General features: G+C 39.3%; 1 protein-coding gene across 1 annotated transcript in view; it reads left to right on the forward strand.

Annotated features, from left to right (window-relative positions):
* The window catches only part of ALCAM (activated leukocyte cell adhesion molecule), a 40,744-nt gene extending 18,787 nt beyond the window's left edge, over positions 1-21,957 (forward strand). The window contains exons 7-16 of the mRNA XM_086622871.1: positions 2,412-2,539; positions 4,293-4,422; positions 10,820-10,932; positions 11,830-11,965; positions 12,041-12,178; positions 13,655-13,783; positions 14,510-14,548; positions 14,841-14,958; positions 16,905-16,961; positions 21,870-21,957. Coding sequence (XP_086478997.1) covers positions 2,412-2,539; positions 4,293-4,422; positions 10,820-10,932; positions 11,830-11,965; positions 12,041-12,178; positions 13,655-13,783; positions 14,510-14,548; positions 14,841-14,958; positions 16,905-16,961; positions 21,870-21,957 — 1,076 coding nt within the window. The remainder of the gene's footprint in view (positions 1-2,411; positions 2,540-4,292; positions 4,423-10,819; positions 10,933-11,829; positions 11,966-12,040; positions 12,179-13,654; positions 13,784-14,509; positions 14,549-14,840; positions 14,959-16,904; positions 16,962-21,869) is intronic.
* Positions 21,958-22,290: the final 333 nt, after the last annotated feature.

The raw sequence follows: 22,290 nt of genomic DNA on the forward strand, positions 1-22,290 counted from the left end.
CCAGCCACTGTAAGCTAGTATAAGAAGAGTTAATTAGCTCCAACTGAGCTGGTTGCTAGTTGAAAATGGATAACTTAAATCAGCTATCAGTAGTTATCAGTACTTAACTGTGGGCTCTGGTTTGCAGCTGTAGCAAGCAAGCTACAGAAAGTAACATGAGTAATACCAGAGAACTCCTGGAGCTGGATAGTTGGATGCTATCTCAGATGCCTAAATTATCTAGACTCCAGTTGTGTTGGGCTCTGCTCAGCATTAATCGGTATAAAAAGATAACTTGTCAGGCAAACTTTCCAGTCATGCCCTGTTGTTAAGTCTCTATCTTCTTATGGGTAAACTCCTTTACATAACAAATTAGACTCAAAGACATTGATATTCTTCTTGAAATTATGCAGAATGATGTTAGTTGTGGCCGTGGCAGGTCTGGCATAGCAGCATTCATTTACTAAATAACTGCCCTTTGGTGCCGGCTCCCAGAATTTTGCTCTTGCAGAAAGCAGATGCAAAGTCTCAGGTTTACAAAAGCACAAGGTAAGATGGGCCAAGCAGGGCACGTGTGCCACTGAGAGGCAAGATATACCTTCACTAGGCTGCTCCTGTTAAGGGAAGCAGGGGAGCATGTTATTACTCATGCTGAGCAGCGCTCAGCATTGCATTGAACACTGTGTCTTCCTGTCATCGGGTTGTATCTTCCTCAGAAGGGTGACCCGGTCAGCTTAGAGAACAATTTAATTAGTCTTTTGCTATTTACTTCTGTAGATTCATTTTTCTTTTCCAGCTTAGAGAATGAAGTGAAGAATTTGCTTCTAGTTGATTGCAGTAGATAGAAGGGTAAGGTATTTCTATAGGAAAGACTGGTGATACACAAGAATGTTGTTCTTGTTTAACTGTGTCCGTTTTTATTCCAGTTCTCTTCATCTCTGTGGGAAAACCTGCTCCAAATTAAAGTCCTAAAGTCTTTCTCACTGTAACTCATCCTTTTTCAGACTTGAGACAAAACCTAAGCAATTCCAGGGTATATCTAGACATCCTTTATGATAATTTTCTCAAATTTTGTCACCTTCACGTGAACTTGACAGGAGAGACAAGTTTCTGCAGCCGGCTAGCTTACCAGACAGTCCCTGAAACTGTGGGGTTTTTTTTGGCCCAGCAGCTGCCAAGAGGCATGCATGTGATTCCTGGCCAGATACTTCACATCTATTATATTCCAGCAATGCTGGAATTCCCTTTCCTAAGCAGGCAAAGCTGTGCTTCAGCATTGAAGGTACTGAGATGGAAGGCATTGGGACGTGGAAGGGAGCTGAGGCTGCTGCATCTGAAGGAGGGAGGATGTGGCTTATTGAAGCCCAGGACTCCTCCTCCTATCATAAAGAGTAAAATGCTGCTGTTCGGGCTCTCAGTCATCAGGAGGCCACAGCAGAACGCAGCTCCTGCTATTGAGAAATCCCATAGCAGAACACAGACATGATGAATGCCTTAAGGATCAGAAGGGCTGTAGAGCACATGCTTCATTAAACACACAAAATCAACTGTTGGGCAAGGGTTTCTCTGCCATATACTCTTTTTAACGTGTAATAAGGTGCACCGTACTGTGTCTTAATGCAAAACTGGCGTCTTTGGTGGAATTTTATTCATTCATTGAAATTAAAACAGTGAGAGTTATCTGCCCATATTATTTCCTTTAATTTTGTTCGTTTTGCTTTGGTTTTGAAAAATTATATTTAGGCTTCTACTTAAAAAGAATGGCATCTATTAAAGCATACTTTGTCCTTGCCTTAAAAAATTACCGAAGTAAAATGTAAGTTATAGTTCAACTTCACTGAACATGACAGAAGTATGTTACATTTACAGTTATGTTGACTATGTTAAGGGTCCTATTATGTTCACCAAATTCATCTTTCTGAAAGCCTGTAGTGATCAGCATATAGAATAGGCTGAACATAGTCGCTTAGTTCATATTTCTTTCTTTTTAATGCAAGAAGGCTATTATCTAGTACTAACGGAAGACGTTGAGAGCTTCAGTTGTTTTTCTGATTGCTGCAGTTCTCCAAACAGCGAGCTTCACAGAGGACAAGTTAATCCCTCATAATGAAATCACACCATGAAACTAGTCATACTGATCAGGGTTTTTTTCTTTTAAGCACACGACATGGTTGTAATCATTGCTGTTTCAGTTGCAGGTATTTTGGAGAAGAAAAATGAATTTTGTATCATGTGACTTCCTCGCACTTACTTCATTTGCAAAATACAGAAAGTGTGATTAACTTCATTTCTTTTATAAGAAGATCCACACGTACGAATGCCTTCATCTGCTTGATGATAAAACCGCATACTCTTCGGCCATGAATATCATATGCATAGTGTTACTCCGTTTTTTTTGCAGAAGCTGTTAAATGTGTACATTATTTTCGCAGATCCAACAGAGAAGGTGACTATTCAAGTGCTGTCACAAAGTAGTACCATTAAAGAAGGCGATAACATCACTCTGAAGTGCTCGGGAAATGGCAACCCTCCTCCACAGGAGTTCCTGTTTTACATTCCAGTAAGTCCTGCCTCACTGTCACTGCATAGTGAAATATTCCGTATCATCCCTTCCTACAGACATTGCTATGTGTCAGTGTATACGTGATTTTATAACAAATGAAGGAAGGAATTCGATGCAACTAAAACTGAAGATAGAAATCGACCGTTACATCAGACTCTCTGAGAATGCCTCGCCCGAGTTGGCAAAATATTTTAAAAGAACCTCTCCTTTCCCCCACTCCGAAGATTTTTGGGGTTTGGACCTAGTAAAAATTGTATCAGATATTTTGATAAGAAGCAGTTTTGACAAAAGGGGTTTAGCACCTCGAATAAAATCACCTTATCTGTTGTTGTAACCGCCAAAGATCCAGCAGTGAAAGTACAGGAAATTAATTCAGCTTTCTTAGGACTTCCACAAACGAATCTTTGTGCAGTGTCTTTTATTTAATTAATTAATTGTTTGGTGGCATAACAACACAAAAAAGAACCAGTGCAACAGCACTGGAGAAAGTGTAGGACAAATCTGTCAAATGCCTAAGATGCAAATTGAGAAAAATAAAGGCTTTAGTTCCATTAATAATCTTAGTATTGGTGAAATCCACGGACAGATGTGGCTTTATATTCTAAGATTCCTAGTCCTGCTTCCCATGTCCTGCTTCTCTCTCTCCTATTTTATATCCCTTGTTTTTGTTCCTACTGCAGTAGTGAGCAGAGCTGATCCTGAGAAAGGCCAAAAGCAGTGGCATGCTTTCAGGTGTTTCAAAAACCGCATGTTGCCCTTTGAACATAATCCTCATCTACTTTAGACTCCTGACATGTTTGAATTGCTGAAGAGCAGCAAGGGAAACTCGGAGCTGAAGTCCTCTTATCGCAGAACAGCCATTTAGATTCAGTTGAGTCATCCTCAGAACTCACTGTATGCCAGGGAAAAAGTGCTGGTATCTCTCCTTGCTCCATGATCACAGTGAGCGAGCTAAACACCCCAGTTGGTCTTATCTTCGGTTTCCCTGCTACCTGATACTAGTCCTTTCTCTGAAGGTGAGCTGGAAGTGGTGGTTTCTTTGCAAAACCTACAAGTATCTTGACAAACCTGATAAATCTCTTTCTGGATTCAGAGATACAAATTAGGGTTTCATTCTATACTTGTTTCAAAGCTGATCTAAGTCAGTCAGCTGTAGTCGGGTGGCAACTGGGGAACTGGACAACTTTCAGCATTGCCTTCTGGTTAAATCAAAACACCAGTTTCTGTAGGTAACTGCAGGTAAGTCAGCATGTACCCTTACAGGCTCCATACTATGATACGGATAGAGCAGGATTTGCTTATGCTGTTTAAAAACGTGTCACGCAGCACACTTCATTTCATGATTTTTCCTAAACTGAATATATCATTTCAGGTACAGATTTAGAAACACTGTTTGTTTTGCTGTTGTCATTTCTCTAACACTCTTATCTGTAGACTGTTTCAGTCTTTTGTTTTCTTCCCATTTTCTTTCTGCTAAACTTTCAGATTTTGTATTTTAATGTCCTCTTAAAATAAGTTAGTTACTCAGTTAAAGAGTAAGCTTTTAATTGTAGGTGTTTTAGAAAACTATGCTGTCATGCAGGAAATAAGCCTTAACATTGTTAATGGGCAACTAAGCTTCAATGATGCTGTGTCTGTACATATTTTGAAGTGCTTTAGGATCCTTATTATGATTAAAAAAAAAAACACAACAAAACTAAATTTTTTTAGCAGGCCAATATACAATAAATATTTTGTTTTCCATCCACAGGGAGAAGCAGAAGGTGTAAGAAGCTCAGATACTTACATAATGACAGATGTGAGACGAAATGCAACAGGAGAATACAAGTGCTCTCTGACTGACAAAAGCATGATGGACTCAACCACGATCACTGTACACTGTAAGTCGTTGCATTTTGCACTTCTAGTTAGGATACAAACCTGTCTTACACCTTCCGGAATGGTCTCTCTGCTTTACTGAGGTAAATTAGAGCAGTTAATTTACAGGAGGACTGAATGATGTGGTCGGTTTAAAGTAGTGTCAGATTTATTTATTTTTTCCTTTTTCTAATGTATTTCTGTTTGAATCATAGAATCGTAGAATCATAGAATGGTTAGGGTTGGAAGGGACCTCAAAGATCATCTAGTTCCAACCCCCCTGCCATGGGCAGGGAAACCCTCCACTACACCAGGTTGCCCAAAGCCTCATCCAGCCTGGCCTTGAACACTTCCAGGGATGAGGCATCCACAACTTCTCTGGGCAACCTGTTCCAGTGCCTCACCACCCTCACAGTGAAAAATGTCTTTCTTATATCCAATCTAAATCTCCCCTCTTTCAGTTTAAAGCCATTGCACCCTGTCCTATCACTACTCGCCCTTGTAAAAAGTCCCTCTCCAGCTTTCCTGTAGGCCCCCTTTAATTACTGGAAGGCTGCTATAAGATCACCCCAGAGCCTTCTCTTCTTCAGGCTGAACAGCCCCAACTCTCTCAGCCTGTCTTCATAGCAGAGGTGCTCCAGCCCTCGGATCATCTTTGTGGCCCTCCTCTGGACTCACTCCAACAGCTCCATGTCCTTCTTGTGTTGGGGACTCCAGAGCTGAACGCAGTATTCCAGGTGGGGTCTCACGAGAGCAGAGTAGAGGGGCAGAATCACCTCCCTCAACCTGCTGGCCGCGCTTGAAAACATTAACTTTCTCAATTTGTTGGCTTGGATACGGATTCACTTTATGTATGCTTTGTATAGTATATGATATTCTTGCACTGTCACGTACAGTGAAATTTCTAATACTTTGTTTCACTCATGTGAACATATATATAGCAATTATTCTGCTCCAGCTATGGCTTAGAATATACTCAAACACACAAGTTGGTCCACAGTGGTCTCAGTAAAGGTCGTTCTTCATAGACAAATTTTCATTAGTCAAATATTCTTTTATCTTATCTCAAGGAGGTTAACATGGAAGGAGTCTAGAGAAGAGACTTAGGAATTCATTATGTTCAGATAGGACAAATTGCTTTTTTCACTTTTCCCAGAATCATGAGAGCTACAGAATTCAGTAAAGTTTCTTTAGCTGGATACTAGAATATTTGCTCTCACTTTATCAGCACTGCTCTAAAAGAATCCATTGAACTACTTGAACCATTGAAGCAATGGTTGCTTTTCAATAGTAGCTTTCAATCTCTTTATATGAGAAAACAAGAGCAAGAACTCTTTCAAACTTTGCTATACTGTCACAAGCTGTGCAATAAGTCCAATGTACTGGGTTTCCCCTAGTAACATTGATGGGCTGTAGTCTTCCCAGTAGCATAAATACCTTTAATACTTTATGGGTTCCCAGAGACTGATGGATAATGAAGTTTAAAGGCTTCCAGAGTAGGGATACTTTACATAAAAAGAAAATTCATGTTTCTGTACTTGGTTTGATTTTTTTTTTTATTTCTTGGAAGTGGTACAATGCATGCAGAATATATCTGTAGATGAATAATTAACACTATTCCATTTAATGAGTATTTTGCATTTAATACAGTCATCTGCTGTTTTCCTGCCCACTCCTTCTCTTTGCCAAGAGTCAGGGTATGTAAGATGTGAAGAGAGCTCTGTACTACTGCCACAAGCTGCCCGATATCAAATGTAGCTTGCTGGTTGTTTGCTGTGGTATAACTGACCCTTTTCTTTTACTCCAAGTGAATTGCATGTCTACTTGTGCTTTCATAAATAGTTACTCCAAAGAATGACTTCCTCAGCTCCAAGTTATTTATAACAAGCCAGTTTTCCTTCCTCTGCTCTTTTGTCTGCATGTCGAAAGAGGTTTACTACTCGAGAGGCATGTATTTTCTTGACAGAAGTCTTTCCAGTGTTGGCAGCTAGTGCAGCTACTCAGAACTCATAGGTGCAATCTAGTACTCTGCTACCTCGCTTCACTTAGGGTTCGTTTTGTTTTGTTTCATTTTTCTTAAACACCTCTATCTGCAATAAAGCCTTTGGTTAAGTGAGGCTCAGTGGCCTGGAGTAGTTCTATAATTCCTGAATGCCCAGACCGTGCCCTATCTTTAAGCTGCTTCAGTGTCTTGTGTTATGTTGGTTCAAAGCATTTCTGCAGCATGTTTTCTTGTGGAGAAAACTCCTCTGAAAAAGTCATAAAACTTGTAGATGCTTTATTATATCTTCCTTCATCTTTCAATCGCTTACTTTATATTAATTTTCCAACGTAACTCACTAATTTTTAGTTCTTTCTCCTTCTAACGTACTTACATATTTTTGGTGTTAGATCTTCAGAGTTTTTTATGCCTCCACGATGTGTTTTTGTCCTTCAAATACTGCTTATTAACATCTGTCAAATCCTACTTTTTCTCTCTCTTTTCTTCATTGTTTACCTTTTCATATATGAGTGAATATTCCTGTTTATGCTATTACACTGAAAAAGCCTTCATTCTGAGTCAGGGCTTTTCATTTCCTCACATCCAATCTTGGCACTTTAGGTTTGGGTTTTTTTTCACTTGGAAAAAAAAAACCCAATGAAGAGCAGGCAGTATAATAATTTTAGTTTAAATCTATGAATCTATTTATAGTAATTTATTACATTTCAACCATAGTGCTTTTTCCTAAACAAACTTATTGAGCATTATAATTACACTGGTTCCTTTCAGTGCCTAGGTAGGGAAAGCATTTTGCTGGTATGAAAATATATTAGCATATTATAGCCCTTAAATATTTTTGTAGCAAAATATTCTGGCTCAATACCAAGCTCTTTTTTTCCAAGATGAATGTAAATGATGAGATTTGTAGAAAGCTGAAAATTGACATTAAAGTATCTGAGTAATCCATAATGTTGAGGGAAACATTACCTTTACATAGCAAGTTTTGAGAGGGAGAGAAAAGAGTCTTTTTTCTTACCTACAGAACGTAAGGGACAAACTGGACAAGCTGGGCTCTTGCCCCTCGGAGCAGGTGCAGGATCTGTGCAGCAAGGCTCCAGTTTAAAGTCCGGCAGAACTGCGTGCTTGTGGTTGGCAGGTCAGAAAGGGATTTATGTTGTGCGTTTGTTTTTTTTTACACTAGGTTGTTAATTTTCTGCTGTCTCTGTGCCTTGAATGAGTTTTCACAGGATCAGATGAGCAAAACTGGCAGAGGCCAGGAAGGGAAAGGGAAGGGGCTGTGGCAGAACCTGTTTACAACCACCTGAACTGCTATAGGAGCACTCCTGTGCCAGGCAAGGAAAGCACCTGGCAGTAGAGGACAGGTGCTCCTTCCCTCAGCTGTGAAGAAACAGGTGGCTGTTTCAACCCACAGTCCCTTTTCTTTATGTCTTGCTGTAGTTGTTTCTGCACGTGCAGGCCAGTATGGAGTAGGGCTGTGGGACTGCCTCTCAGTGATGCTTTACCTTCTGGTCAATACATGTTTTCTCAGGAAATAGGTTTGAAAACCTTCCAGTAAATTAAAGGTTTTAGAAATTTAGCATTTGTATTTCTCTGTAGGTATTTTTTCCAGTCTTCTCTTGTGCCACAGACATATTGAAAATACAGGGGAAATCACCTTTTGAATGTTGTTTGGAAAAAAAAAAAAATCTATTTTCAGTGTACTAGAAGTTTCTGGTTGTCTGCTAGTATATTTAGGGAGTTCAGACTATAGGCAAGTGGTGTGCATAGTTTTCCCAGTTGTAGCACAGTATTCCATTGGAGGCCTCCTTTAAACGCTGGGAGCCTGTCCTGTATGTGCAATGGAGTTTCGAAATGGAAACGTTTTCTCCAGTCATCCTCACATTAATTCCATACCTCTCACATACCATGTGGTAATATGTGCAGAAGGCACTCTTTGCCTCTTGCCCGTGCTAGTTGGTATGCAAAGACAGCACTGAAATCAATGCAAGACTTCAAGTGAGACCACATTAAGAGCTAGCATATATTGAAATCGGTGCCTGATGAGAAGTTTGTTCATGAAGAACATTTCAAAGCCAAACGGGAAGTGTATGGAAAATTCTTGCAACAAAGTTTTTCTTTCAATGGTGAGGAAAATTAGTTTTGACCGTCTTCTGTATGCAAGAAATATTTTCTCCTCAGACTTCTGTACCAAGAAGAGATTATTTACTAATGGAATGTATAAATGGAGAGGTAAAAGTATCTGCATCACATTTCTTTGTGGACCCGACAGATAAACTGGCAGAATATTAATCCAAATCAAATTTCTCTATGTAGAATTCCTAGAGGGGATTCTATGTTAAACAGTAGCTTAATTCTGCACTTGCCTCATAAATCACCCTACAAATACTGCTCTGAGCTACGCAGTTCATCTCACACACTGTAAATTTTCCTGAACTTCTATAGCAACCGAGACCACTGCGTGAGAGGGATTGTAGTCTCAGTTATACCCCAGGAAGGCAGGGGGGAGGCACAGGCATGCTACCCTGGAGAAGGACTGGGTTGAAGGATTGCTCTGGGCTCAGTGTCACTCTTGCCTGAGATGAAGGCCAAAAATTTAATGAGTTTCTGCTTCCTGTGGCGTATGTGAGAGGAATCCCTCCTGTATGGTTTTCGGTAATCTCTTAGGTTTGAGGTGCTATCTTGCTTCAAAGAACAAAAGGTTTAAGTAGATGTTGAAGGAAAGTCACCTTAAGGAAGAAAAAAAATAATCTTAGCTATTTCTTCATCCACTCCACTTCCTTGGTAGTATGTGCTCAAAAGTAAGAGCAAAAAGAAACATCCCATACACTCTCTGAATATACAAATGCTCACTGTCTGAGTCTCATCTTTTTTTTTTAATTATTTCTTTATTATTATTATTATTTCTTTTTGTGTGTATGTGTAAGCGATGGTAAGATCTGGAGAATCTTGTCAGTTTGGTTGCATTTACTGATTTGGGTAGGCAGAGGGAAGAAATCCCCTTAGGAATACAGAAATAAAATAGCATTTTATCTCTTCGGTAAGATCTTTGCTTTACTCGTGCACAGATGAAAGTAGAGTTCTTGTGACCTCTCGGACTAGGCATTAGACTTGTAACACAGATAATAATGCAGACTAGTAGTACAGGATGGACCCTAGTTTTTCCTTGAAGTTCTGCCTTTAGTTATAATGGTGTTCCCAGGGCAACTACTGAACGAAGCCAGTAGCAAAGTTCGCTGTTTTGTTAAAGAAAACTTACTGTTTTCCCTTTCCTCTACCAGCTGTGATTTTTGCCTCTAGCTTTTTTTAAACTCTGCCTAAAAGCCAAAAGGATGTTTTGCAGTCTTTTTCCAGCAAGTACTATATTCGTGATGAAATCATGTGTGCTTGCTATTTGAGAGTGAGTGTGTGTGTGTGTGAACGCATCTGTGACAGTCATTCAACCAGACAACTTGGCTTACAAGCAAGGACTGTGAGAGGGGAAGCAAAATAGAGGTTTACCTTGGCAAACTCTGCTTTTCTTTCACTGTAGGTTTTTTGGTGGTATTTTTTGTTGGTTTTGGTTTTTTGGGTTTTGTCTTTAAAAAAAAAAGAAGGCACTAGCTCACCAAATCATACACTAAGAGAAATCTAGAGCAGTGTTTCTTGATCTTTCCATTACTTGTTCTCACCTTGCCTTGTGTCAAACACAGATATCATTGACTGCAATTTCCCTGGAGTCAAAGCAGGTCAGGCATAGCTTAGACTCTTGAGTTCTACAAAAATGGCTTTTTTAAATTACAAATGGAAACAAATAAATCAAAGGGCCTCCCAACCCTATAATTCAGACTCTTCACCCCTTCAGTCAGTATCATGCCTCATGCACCCTGTATTGACCATCCTCATCCTCTCTAGATGCTGAGGATAAAAGTCAACTTGTTTTTTGAGATTCAAAAAAGTTACCCCTTGTCCTCTTATCCTCTTCTGCACACTTACTGTTCAGGTTCATGTGTTCCCACCTGCACAAGTCCTCTCCTGAAGATACACTTCTACCTGCCCCATAGCAAGCTACCCTTACAGCAGTCTGTGCTTCCCCTTTCAAGAAGCACATACTGCTGTGTGAAGTACTCCTTTAGCTTCTTGTACCTCCTCTATCATTCTTTCAGCAGTACAAGGTGAAAAAAATGTATCCGTTTGTCTAGTGATTAGTGAGGTTTTGCTTTTCCTTTTCACCTATAATTACAGCAAAAACATGAATGTTTTGCAATGCCTGTTTTAGAATAATTTCCTCTTCTCCCTTCCTTGTAAAATTGACTTAGATTTTACTGAAGAAATGAAATCTTGAATGAGTGCAATTAATTATATTTTCTTTCCTTGGTAAGCCTTTGAAATGGGCCAGGCTTTCCAAGATTAACTTTTGACAAATGTTCTTTCTCTCCCAGATTTGGATTTGCAGCTTACTCCTAGTGGAGAAGTTACAAAGCAGATTGGAGAGGCCCTGCCTGTGTCGTGCACGATTTCTTCTAGTAGAAATGCGACTGTGTTTTGGATAAAGGTCAGTAATTCATCTACTTCACACTTCATCTGAGTGTTCACCTCTTCGTATTACTGCCGCTACTTCAGTTATTTTGGAAAGAAGGAAGTCAGTCGTGCATTGGACTTTTTAAAGAATATTGTTAAAAGGAATCTTCCACATATCACTAAAATGAGAGCTACTGACTTAAGGTGATGACTGAAAATCCGTTACTGTAATTATCAGCCTAATTTTCAAATGGAGAGAAGTAATGCCTACTGTAAGATAGCTTTTTTGAAGTAGTCTATACAAGGCCTTTTGAGAATGAGATCCCTTTAAGAAGAGAAGCCCATTTGGAGGAATTTGGATTCATTAATCATTTTCTCAAAGGCAAGCTTGGTCTTGGTTCCAAAAAACATAATAAAAGGGCCAGGCAGGTTGACAGATCGGATGTTAGCAACTGGTGTTCAGTGGCTGGTGAAAAAGGTAGCTGTCGTAGGTGGTGGGTTTACATTAAACCTATACTGCTGGAAACTAAAGATAATGATACCTGAGGGTTGTTTGGTAGCATACGCTGATCTCATAAGCCTGGTTCCTAGAGGAGAGTGTCTCAAACACCTTGTACCATTCGTGGTTTTGCCTAGCCCACTAGAAAAGCTCAGAACTAACAATTGATCACCTCTATGCCTTTGATCTGAAAGCAAAGTTGTTCAGGAAGAAGGGAGGTGGCTTTTATAAACCTCCAGTAGTTTCCATTTTTCATGCTGTTAATGTTGCTGTCAGCTATTCAAATGTAGTTATTAATGTGGGAACACTCTAAGAGTGAGGCTCCAATCTACCAAAGCATGCAAAAAATTCTGTTGATAGTAGTCACATTTGTAATTTAGAGGTTAATGTATTCTGAGTTAGAATTCGGAGATTAACTTCTTACTTTATCAGGACAACACCAGAATGCAAACGAGTCCCTCATTTTCAAGTCTTCAGTATCAAGATGCTGGGAACTACATCTGCGCGACGACTCTACAGGAGGTTGAAGGGTTACAGAAAAGAAAGACACTTAAACTTATTGTGGAAGGTAAGGGAGCAGATAGCTATGATTATTAATTGTCCTTTTCAAACAAAATGGTTAACTGTAATATTGTTCTTGTAGGAAAACCTCAAATCAAAATGACGAAGAAAACCAACACAAATAAAATGTCTAAAACAATTGTCTGCCATGTGGAAGGTTTCCCCAAACCAGCAGTGCAATGGACAGTTACTGGTAGTGGAAGCATCATAAATAAAGCAAGTATCTTTCTTATTACTTTTTCACCAAAAGACAGTGCATAGGAGATGCGATTTAAAATCAAAGAACGTTTTCCAGCCAGAGAGATTGAAGAAACTGTCTCTTTCATTTATCTAAGAGAAGGTTAAGTGGTAGCTGTAGCTACTTACATGGATGATTTCTGATGATAAAAGTCTTTTGAATAGAGCAGGTGAAGGCACAGAAGATCCATTGGCTACAAGCCGAAGCTGGAAGGAAAAAGAAAAGGTGAAAAATGAAATATGTGTTTTTAAGTGAGAGCACTTAGTCATTTTATCTGGGTAATGTGGTGGTTTTGCCATTGCATAAAGAATTTACAAATAATAATGGAACTATAGAACTCGCATTACAAAGCAAATGGGTACTTGATAAAGGCATTAACTGGGTGAAATGTGATGAAATGTGGCAAGTACAAGTCAGAAAATACCATCAATATAGTTCCTTATGGGCTTTGCATTTTTTATCCTAATTTTGATAGTTGTTTTTTGCATGGTTATGCATGTTGTTTCTCACTGGAAACTGAACAATAATGCAGTCATCCTGGGAGAGAAATAAGGAGGACCCATATGCAGCAGGAAGAATACCTGGAAAATAAGCAAACTGAAGTATTTTCATACTGATTACCAAATCACATGCAAAGCATTGCCACATTTTGCCTTAGCAGGAAAAATGAATGAGACATTTATACAAGCAGTCAGAGACTGAAAGTACAGTGCACAGAGCTCCTGTAGATTTCATTACTCCATTAGGTTTTGCTTTAATCCGACAGAAATGATGTACAGTTGTCAGAATTTGTCCATTTGCTTGAAGTTATAGGGCAGGAATTGTCTTGAAGCTATATAAATGATTGAAATTAATTTTCTCTGAGCATTGTATTCATCTAAGAATGATGTACGGCAAATTTAAGGAGCGACTTCACTCTCTATTACCATACAGATACTGCAGGTACTACTAAATGCATGTAGCTTGGCAAAATAATTCTTAGTGCAGAAACAACTTGGAATGCCAGAAAGTGGAAAATTTACAGTGATTATTTTCCTTACAAAGATGTAAATGACAAACAGCAAGATGGAAAGAAATGAGAACTTAGAAGTTTGGTTTCGGGTTTTCTTTAGGAACTTTGTCACTTGGAATATTTTTTAAACAGTTGAAAGAAACAAAAGCAAATACAGAATGCAGTTAACTTTCTCAAAAATGCCTCTTTATCAGTGGTCTTACAGTGCACGCTGCACAAAACGTAGCTGTAACTGGCTACCTTGGCCAAAGTGTTTTCTTGCAAATATTCACATTGCCATTTAATGACATAATGCATTATTTCTATTGTTATTGTTTGGAAAACTGAAATATTAGTTGAAAGTTATTTCCCTCTGAACATTTTCAATGTGTAAGACAGGTGTAATGATTGTATTCTTTGCATTTTTCGAGGATATTAATCGTCGTTTTTTTTACCTTTTCAGACAGAGGAGACCAAGTATGTTAATGGAAGATTTTCCAGTAAAATTGTAATTGCTCCTGAGGAAAATGTGACCTTAACTTGTATTGCAGAAAATCAGCTAGAAAGAACTGTGACCTCCCTGAATGTCTCTGCTAGTGAGTGTCTTCTAAAGAATGTTTCCTTAAAGTTGTAGTTTCACATAAAGTACCCACACTTCACAGGCATATGAAGAGCAGGTCTGCATAGTAATGTTGATACTAAGATATTTAACCTTTTTTATCTTTAGTCAAGCAATTGTAAATCCGGTCTGGATCAGTAGCACATAAAATTTATTGATAGCTTTCTGGATGAAGTCACTTAGTCTCCATGACTTTCTTGGCTAGCTCCCTCATGTATGCTTTTGTAAATAATATTACAAAATAATATTACAACATAGTAGTTGCAAAATAATACATTGTTCACGAAGATGAAAGTCTTTATTTATTACTAAATTAACATCATCTTTTAGTCTCCAAATTCCATTTTCTTATTACTGGTGTGACTTGATGCAGAACAGAAATCATCCATACTAGGATTTAATCAAATGTCACGTTTCAATGATGAAAGGTGGTGAGAAGCTGCAGTTTGTGGAAGGGTGGAAGGGACAGAAATACTCAGTCAGAAATATTTCTGAGGTTGGACTTACAGGGTTTGAATAAGATTCTTCAATTGGATATACTATAGTTACAAAGGAAAGTCTTCTGCTTAAAGATAAATTACCTTGTTTGGCAAAGATGCATTAAGTTTCCGTGTTTTTGTCATTGCTGTAAATAGGCAATTAAAGGTGATGTTCGGGTATAACACGTTTTGTCTTAATTTAATTTTAACATTTTTCATTTCAGTAAGTATTCCAGAATACGATGAGCCAGAGGAAAGAAATGGTATGTATTCTGTCTCCATAACCCTTTCTGTCGATTGTCTCAGTTCAAGACCTATGTAGTGACACTGAACAATTTGCACAGTTGGAACTCGATTTGAAGTAGCTAGTGCCATGATTGACTAAGAATGTGACTTTCTTGAAGCTTTAACCGTGTCTTAAGAACACTTAAGCCTACTGGTTTTTAATTTTTACTTTCTGACCTCTTTTCTTGTTTCTGATGGAAATTCTTTAGAAATGGTGTAATGCTTTACTTTATCATAGGTCACCTCATTAACTTTTCTTCTTTGCTTCAGATGACAACAGCGAAAAGGTTAATGACCAGGCAAAGCTAATAGTGGGGATTGTAGTCGGTCTTCTGCTGGCTGCTCTGGTTGCAGGTGTTGTCTACTGGCTCTATGTGAAGAAATCAAAGTAAGAATTTATGGAAAACTTGATATTAAATTGTTAAAAAATAATCATAATCAGAAATGTATATTTACGTGTTTTCCTTCCTGCATCATTCCAGTAGTCTGAGTGGGGGTAAAGTTGTTACAGTAGGTGCATTTACTAGAGAAAGGAAACCTGATAACTCTTATCAGCTTGTGCTAATGCTTAACAGGACACATCTCCTGGACGTGGGACTCCAAGACTTTTCATAGGTCATCACCTGTAATGAGGTTCTGTTTCCTGTCAGCCAACTCTGTGCTGAATCTTGCATTTAAATATAGTACCTGCTACTTAGTCATGGGATGTTACCTCTGTGGGATGTTACTGATACTAGAAACAGTCTTCATTTAGAAGCTGGGTAGCTCATTTGCTTTAAAAATAAAATAAACTGCAGAATAAGTCTAAACCATCTCAGGGAGAAGAGAGATGCTTAATTCATTTGTTCATATATACTTTGAGGTCTCTGAAGTAAAATTGGTAAAGATAGACCTTGTATTACTGAAAAACTAGAAGCTATCATCCAAATCCATAAGCTTTAGCCATCCTAGGTATAGAACAGGATTCGCCAGTGAGTTGCTTTCAAGTTTCTTAATTATCACACAGGCTCACTTTAGAAAATAAACTGGATGATCTCAAAAAGTAACCGTGTTTCTCCATCCTTTTAAAGATGGCCATGACTGTATGCCATTTGGCCTTATCCCATACGTTTGTCTCCAGGGTGAACTGAGGGCAGGCTTGCTCTCTGAAGGGTTCCTTACAGCTGCTTCTTAACAGGGAAGATAAGGTAGCTATGCATAACATGCAAAAATCAGTACAGGTAATCTTAAAGTTCAGTTGTTCTTTCTATGACCTTTCATTAAAATTAGATCAAATGAGATCTAAAATATATCAGTGGGATTTTACTATGAATAAATGTATTTTCATTGATGTGAAAGTACAACAAGGAATTCTCCATCTGCTTGCAAATACTCTTTTTTGGATAATACATAAAGATTTTACTCCAGCCATAACTGAGCAGGTTTTGGAAGTTTTTCAAATAAAGAATTGCTATAAATTATCTAAGCACAGAACCATGTTCAGATATTGTACAGGGGAAAAAAAAAAATTTTTTTTGCAAAGCTTATGCTTCTTTTGATAGAAATTAAAAAGTACTAATAGAGTTGAGCTCCTCTTCCCACACTTTGCTACCAGTGTAATAATGTCTAGAATGATTTTTCTTTTGTCTTTCCTTTTGAATATGAGAGTGTGGAATCATGTAACTGATTCACTGGTTTGGTTTTTTTTGGAAGAGGTAGTTTGAGTATAAGGAGGGCAGAGAAGGTGATGTACCATTATGTAGTGTGAGGAGAGCTAACAAGAATCTTGGAATTTAGCATGTCTTTTGCTGAGATGAGTTTATGACTCCAGATAAGTTTTTCAGCTTCAAAAATAGGATGCAGAGTATTCTAAATGGACAATACTTCTTTTCCTTATGCTCAGCTTCTCTTCTACACTCTTAGAGTAAAAATTAGAGCTAGAATTGATTGGGGAGGTTCACTGGGAACGAAATAAAAATACAAAAATACAAAATAAAATATATTTATAGTTAAATAGTAGTCTTCATATTTGATACATGGTTGCTGGCCTCTGAAACCCTTAATTGATGCGTCATCACTGACAATGTCCTGTTCTCAGCATATATGTCAGTTGATCTGTTGTTATCCTCCCTGCTTTCTGCATGCCATACTTGCAAGAGCAAGCAGAGTGTCAGTACCTATTCTGGCAAAGTTTTCAGCACAAATTACAGCCTAGAAATGAAAGCAGACCTTGCGAAAAGCACCTTACACCTTTAGACACGACGTGTATCTAATCACAACCCCTCCATACAGTGTTAGTAGTTATTTTTTGAACCCACCCTTGAACAGTAACTCACCTAATCTCTATCCCCAAAGTGACGCCAAAGGAAAGTCTGAGAAGGCAGCAGCACAGAACTTTCCAAGTCTGCCGAGGCAAGAAAAACATTACTTTTTTTTTCATTATTGGTGTTGTGGTTTGTATAATCTCCTATTGTCTTGTCATCCACGCTAAGTAGGAATTATACTTGTAGCCTTGGAATATATTCACAATAAATCACTTATATAGTCATTCACTGCCTCAGCTCCACTTGGTGCAAAAGCTGATTATTGCCACATATTCTTTTCACTATGAATATTATCCCATAAATCAGGAACTCATCTGTATTCCACATCCTGCAACCAGCCCCCTCTTGAATAGAGTTGAGGCAACCTGGCCCAGCATGCTATGTTTCTCCTTCATCTGAGCAGAAGGCCAAAGACTTGTTTTCTACACATTTCTCCTTTTTCCGGGAAGGATATTTTAAACTAATTTGCACCAAACAGAATAGAACTTCAGAATCTTTCTAAAATCTTTGTGTCAGGCCTCAGTCAAGTGATTCTAGGGCACCCATCTTCAACAAATCCTTCATATGTGAAATTTTTGCCTTGCCAGAAACAGCTGGGAGTACAGCACAAATTGAAGGTTTAGAAAGAAAACAATGCACCCAGCGCCCTGTATCCCTGTCCTCTGCACGTGGAAGTTTGGCGTGTGGATTGGCCTTTTGTCCCGTTTTTGCTCCTTGGGTTTGGAGGTGCACAAATCTCAAGACATGTGAGGCTAGATCAAGGTTAAAGTGGTTTAAAATACAGCAAGGGAAAAAAAATCAGCTGGGCAAACTGAAGCACAGCAGCAGTCTTTAGATTGTTCGTACTCAGAGCACAATCCACTCTAGAAATGCTTCTCCAGTCAGAGTAATCAAGAATGTTACTGGTGTCTCTGAAACTGGAAACTTGAAGCATAACAGTTCTGCTTTTCTGATACCCTAGAGGAAGCTAGCATGTGAACCCAAATGTGGCAGGCCAAACACGAAGGAAACTTGCTGTATGTTTTGAACAAGACTCAGCATTTGTTTTGTTTTTTGTGCAATTCCCTTCCAGAGAAAAGACATCTCTGAAAGTGTCGATTCATGTCAGAAAACTTCTATGAAAGTGGCATAAATTAAAAAACAGTCACTCATTTCTTGATAACGGGAATATTTTTCAGTATTTCTGCCTTTTTTTCCTGTTTTCAAATGATCGACATTTGAAAGTAATTGGAGGAAGTGGAAGGCCAGATTGGGGTGAACAGAAAGGGGTTGCAGATAATCCAGGTTTCTTATACATTTGAGTGTATAAGACCGTTAGCTCCTAGAAAATCTTTTGCAACAGTGCAGTTGAATGTCTAACATGCCTTCCAAAAATAATACAAGCTTTAATGAGATTCGTGGCTCTTGCTTCAGCACCCAGAACTACACTGATATGTGTTCTCTTACCTGTCATTATCACAAGCTTGGGTAACAAGGACAAAGAGCACCGCAGATTTCCTTCCTTGAAAGAAATGAGGAATTAAAACCCAACAACAATTTTCGAGTCATCTCTATGTAGTTTATATTTACTCTACAGCAGGCAAAACAATTGAGATGGAAAGTGGTCTTTATATTAAAACCAATACTATTAATGGTATCTAAAAAATCCATGGAAATAAGGGCCCTTCAGCATACACACTCCAAAGAAAACGAAAAACCTCACTTTAATACTACTTACAGAGAGATTTTGATTAGGATTCCCTGAGGATAATTATTTTCCTGAAGAGCAGGCATAGATAAATTTAAAATATGAGTCATAATTTTAGCAAGAGCTCGGAATGATCCATGTTTTACAAATGAATTTTAAAAAAACAGTTGAGAGACACAAGCAAACTCATGTTCATACAACCAACGTCTCACTCTTCAGAACGCTATGGCCAGGGCACGCTGAGGTGTGGGCTTTGTTTGTGGAGCTGTACATAATGTTAAAGTGTGTGAGATGGCGTGGGCTATCTTGCCCGTTTTGGCAAGTCCTGGGGGGATATTTCCATGCCTCTGGACCGTGTTGCCCAGCTGCTCAAGTATCATCAGGGAGTCACTCTTGAGTTGCAAACAGAGCAAGCTGACAGGAGTTAATGCACAAAAAAAGTAAGGAACAACTGTTGTTGAATGTTAAACTGGCAAAGGACCATTTGTCCTGTGCCTCAAGTCACCTCAGGAAGTGATGGAAACTGTGTTTTGAGCCGTTTCTCTGTTACAAACCCAGGCCACGTCCATCGAGCCTGGAGGATTGGTGCCGTGCCAGGATCGCCTGTGCCTCTGCGGTTGGCAGAGCACTGCCAATGGATCACACTGCTGCAACTCAGTGCAAAACTACTCTTCTGTCTCTTCATAACACTATTTAGATACCAGTAAAAAAGGCAGCAGTATTGCTTGTGCTGAGGTGGGGAATCTGCCTAGATACTGATATCTGGGGAACAACAACGACAAAAAAAGTCAGCAAGATCACTGAATCACCAGAATTAAACTGCTGTATTTCAGTCTCGGGCACAGAGAATCTAAATCCATCTGCTTGTCGGACATGAAAAGCTGCTGCTGCTCTCATTTTGAGCAAGCGGTATACGCCGTCCTCCAAAGGAGTTCTGGGTTGCCGGCCTCTTTGAGAGGCAGAACGCTGCCTTTTAAATCTCCCATGTTCACCCATTTTGGCTTTAGGAAAATAGAGGTGACATTTCGTGAGGGCAACAGTTTCAATGAACGCAGAACTAAAATAGAACACTTGAAAAATCAAAACTTGATCGCATTGCAGAATCTCCCGAGTTTAGTCATTGAGCAATTTTACCCTAATCAAGGACCGGTAATGCTGGTTACAGTTCCCTCTGAAACACTTGAGAAGAGGCCAAGAAAAAAAAAAAGGATCACACTGAGCCATGCCAATAGTCTATCCAGTCCATGCTCTTGTCTCCAAGAGCAGATATAAGCAGTTACACGAGGGCAGACATGCATGATGCCGCTTGCTCGTCTCCCACTCATTTCAGCTCAGGTCCAGATTCTTTCAGCTTTCATCTCTTTTCCTGCTGTCTCCAATTTTTTTAAGACTTATTTATGGAAAAGACTCACTAGCCACATGACAAGCCAAATCCTGTGCTCTAACTACAACAAACATTTTTTCAATTTAAAAAAAATAAGCAAAGTTTTTTAGTTTTTAAGGTATTTGTTTGTTTGGGGGTCTGTTTCTTTTTTGCTAGGGTTAAAGAGATTTGTGAAAGGTTATTAAGATCACGGAAGGTCAGTCTCTACCAAAGCATTGAATCTTCTTCATTGCGTCTTGCATCCTTTCCTTCTGTGCACATCACTTATTTCAGGTTTTGAATACCAGAAGTAAGTAGAAAGTTACTGCACAACAGAAAGTTGCCCCTGTAGAACAAGTTACTTTGTGAAATAATCTCAGCATTTGGAAAATCAGAGTCACCCGTGATAAGCAGAGGTTTGGATCTTTGCAGGAAGTGGGTTCTCAGCACAGACAGCTTGCTGTCAGCCACATAAACATAACAGAGGCACTCTAAAACCAACAGGAAAAGGTAAATGCAGATTTGAAGCATTAAAACTTACAGACACTCAGGAAATAGCCTGCTCTAAAACCAGGAAGGTTTTGGAATGGTCTCGTTCAGTATAACTGGTGGGATATTGAGCCCAGAATCCCGTTATCCCCTGGCAGTCCACCTCAAAGGCTGCTCCCCAGCCCAGAGAGCAGCAGTTCAAAAGCTCTCGGAGGTGGTGAGGGTGAGGTTTGCACCCCGTCAGAAGCTCTTCTGAGACAAGAACCGAGCTGTACTCTCTGCCCAGTACTGCTGAAGGGTCCTTCAGCTCAGGGCACACGTGGTGCTCACCCACTGCTGGCGGCCTTTGCTCAGATGGAGGATGTGCACAGAAACACTCTGCCAGCAAAAATTCGGATCCGCGGTTTTGGGAGGTACATACCTGCATGGTGTCAGCGTGACATGTCACACTATCTTGCCAACCTGTGTCTTCATTGTATTCTGCAAGTCAGTGTCGCTGCCGGTCTTTACCCTGAAGCAAGGGTGAGCATATGCATGAATCTGTCACAACAGACGTTACTTTTCTGTAGGGGAAACAAATTATCCAGAGGGAAAACGCCTATACGATAATCTGCTTTGACACAAAGGATTTACTTTGTCCCACTCAAACACATTTGCCCATTTACATTTTAAAAATTGTGGCCTTCAAAATGTTATCGCAGCACTGCAGGAATCTTTCACCTTGGCAGACAGCGAGGCTTCTCACACATTAAATGAATGGCTTAGTGGTTTTATTGTGCTAAGCTAAACTAAGCACTTAACTCATTAATTTATCTCCACTACTTGCATTAAGGAAGACCTGCTATTTTAAATGGGGAATACCTCTTTTTTTCCCACCTCAAACATTTGCACAATCTCTTTTTTACCCAAAGCTTGTCAGTCATAGCTAGCTCAGATCTGGAAGCCAGAATGGGGTTTGGGTTTTTTTTCGATGTTGCCAGAATTTTCATTAATTTCTTCACAGTTAAAGAGCTTCCGTTTGGCACGGGCTCTGGAAGTCAATTACTACAAGTACACAAAGGATCGAGATATCTTAGCCACACTTGTAACATTTTAGTACGCCTTAAAGCAAACTCTTGTTTATTGAAACAAGCTACACAATTAATTTGTCGAGAAACATGGATCCGCACAACTGGTTTAACCTTACTAAATATCTGCTAGCTCAGGATAATTCTGAGTTCCTCGAGAAGTAAAACACACGTACACAGCCCTACTGCAATACTTCCCACAGAACTGACACCGGAGGGGAAAGTGGTGCTGTTGGTCTCTTACAGACATATGCAAACCTATTGCTCCACTCGGAACAGAACCGCGAGGATTTTATGTATTACTGAGAGGGGAGGGGACAGTGTCGTTAACGTGAGGGTGGAACAGAATGCTGCAGACATGCAAAAGTGACCTTGCTTTCTTCATTATAGGACAGCATCAAAACATGTAGACAAAGATCTTGGAAATATAGAAGAAAACAAAAAGCTAGAAGAAAACAATCATAAATCTGAAACTTAAGAGACAAAATGTGTCAGTCATCGTTCCAGGTAAGCGGTTCATATTGCAGCGTTTGGCATCTCTCTTGTCCAACATTTCTCCCTAGCGATCTGTGTCTGGTGATCACGGTGGTAGCTTGGAGTCTGTCACTCACCTTTCAGAGGTTAGGCAGGGGAGTGATTTTGAGAGGTGTAGTTTTAGGACAGGCAGACTCAACCCCTGGCTGGTTAAGAACTCACACCTGCATACGCACGTGTTAAAGAAGTCTGACATGTAGACACAATTTAGTGCTTGGCTTTATTTTAATCCACAGGCTTGGGGAAATGAAAATACAAATCTGTGTAAAATATCACT

Source organism: Tauraco erythrolophus, chromosome 1, assembly GCF_009769465.1.
Source record: "Tauraco erythrolophus isolate bTauEry1 chromosome 1, bTauEry1.pri, whole genome shotgun sequence".
In the NCBI taxonomy this organism is placed as follows: domain Eukaryota; kingdom Metazoa; phylum Chordata; class Aves; order Musophagiformes; family Musophagidae; genus Tauraco; species Tauraco erythrolophus.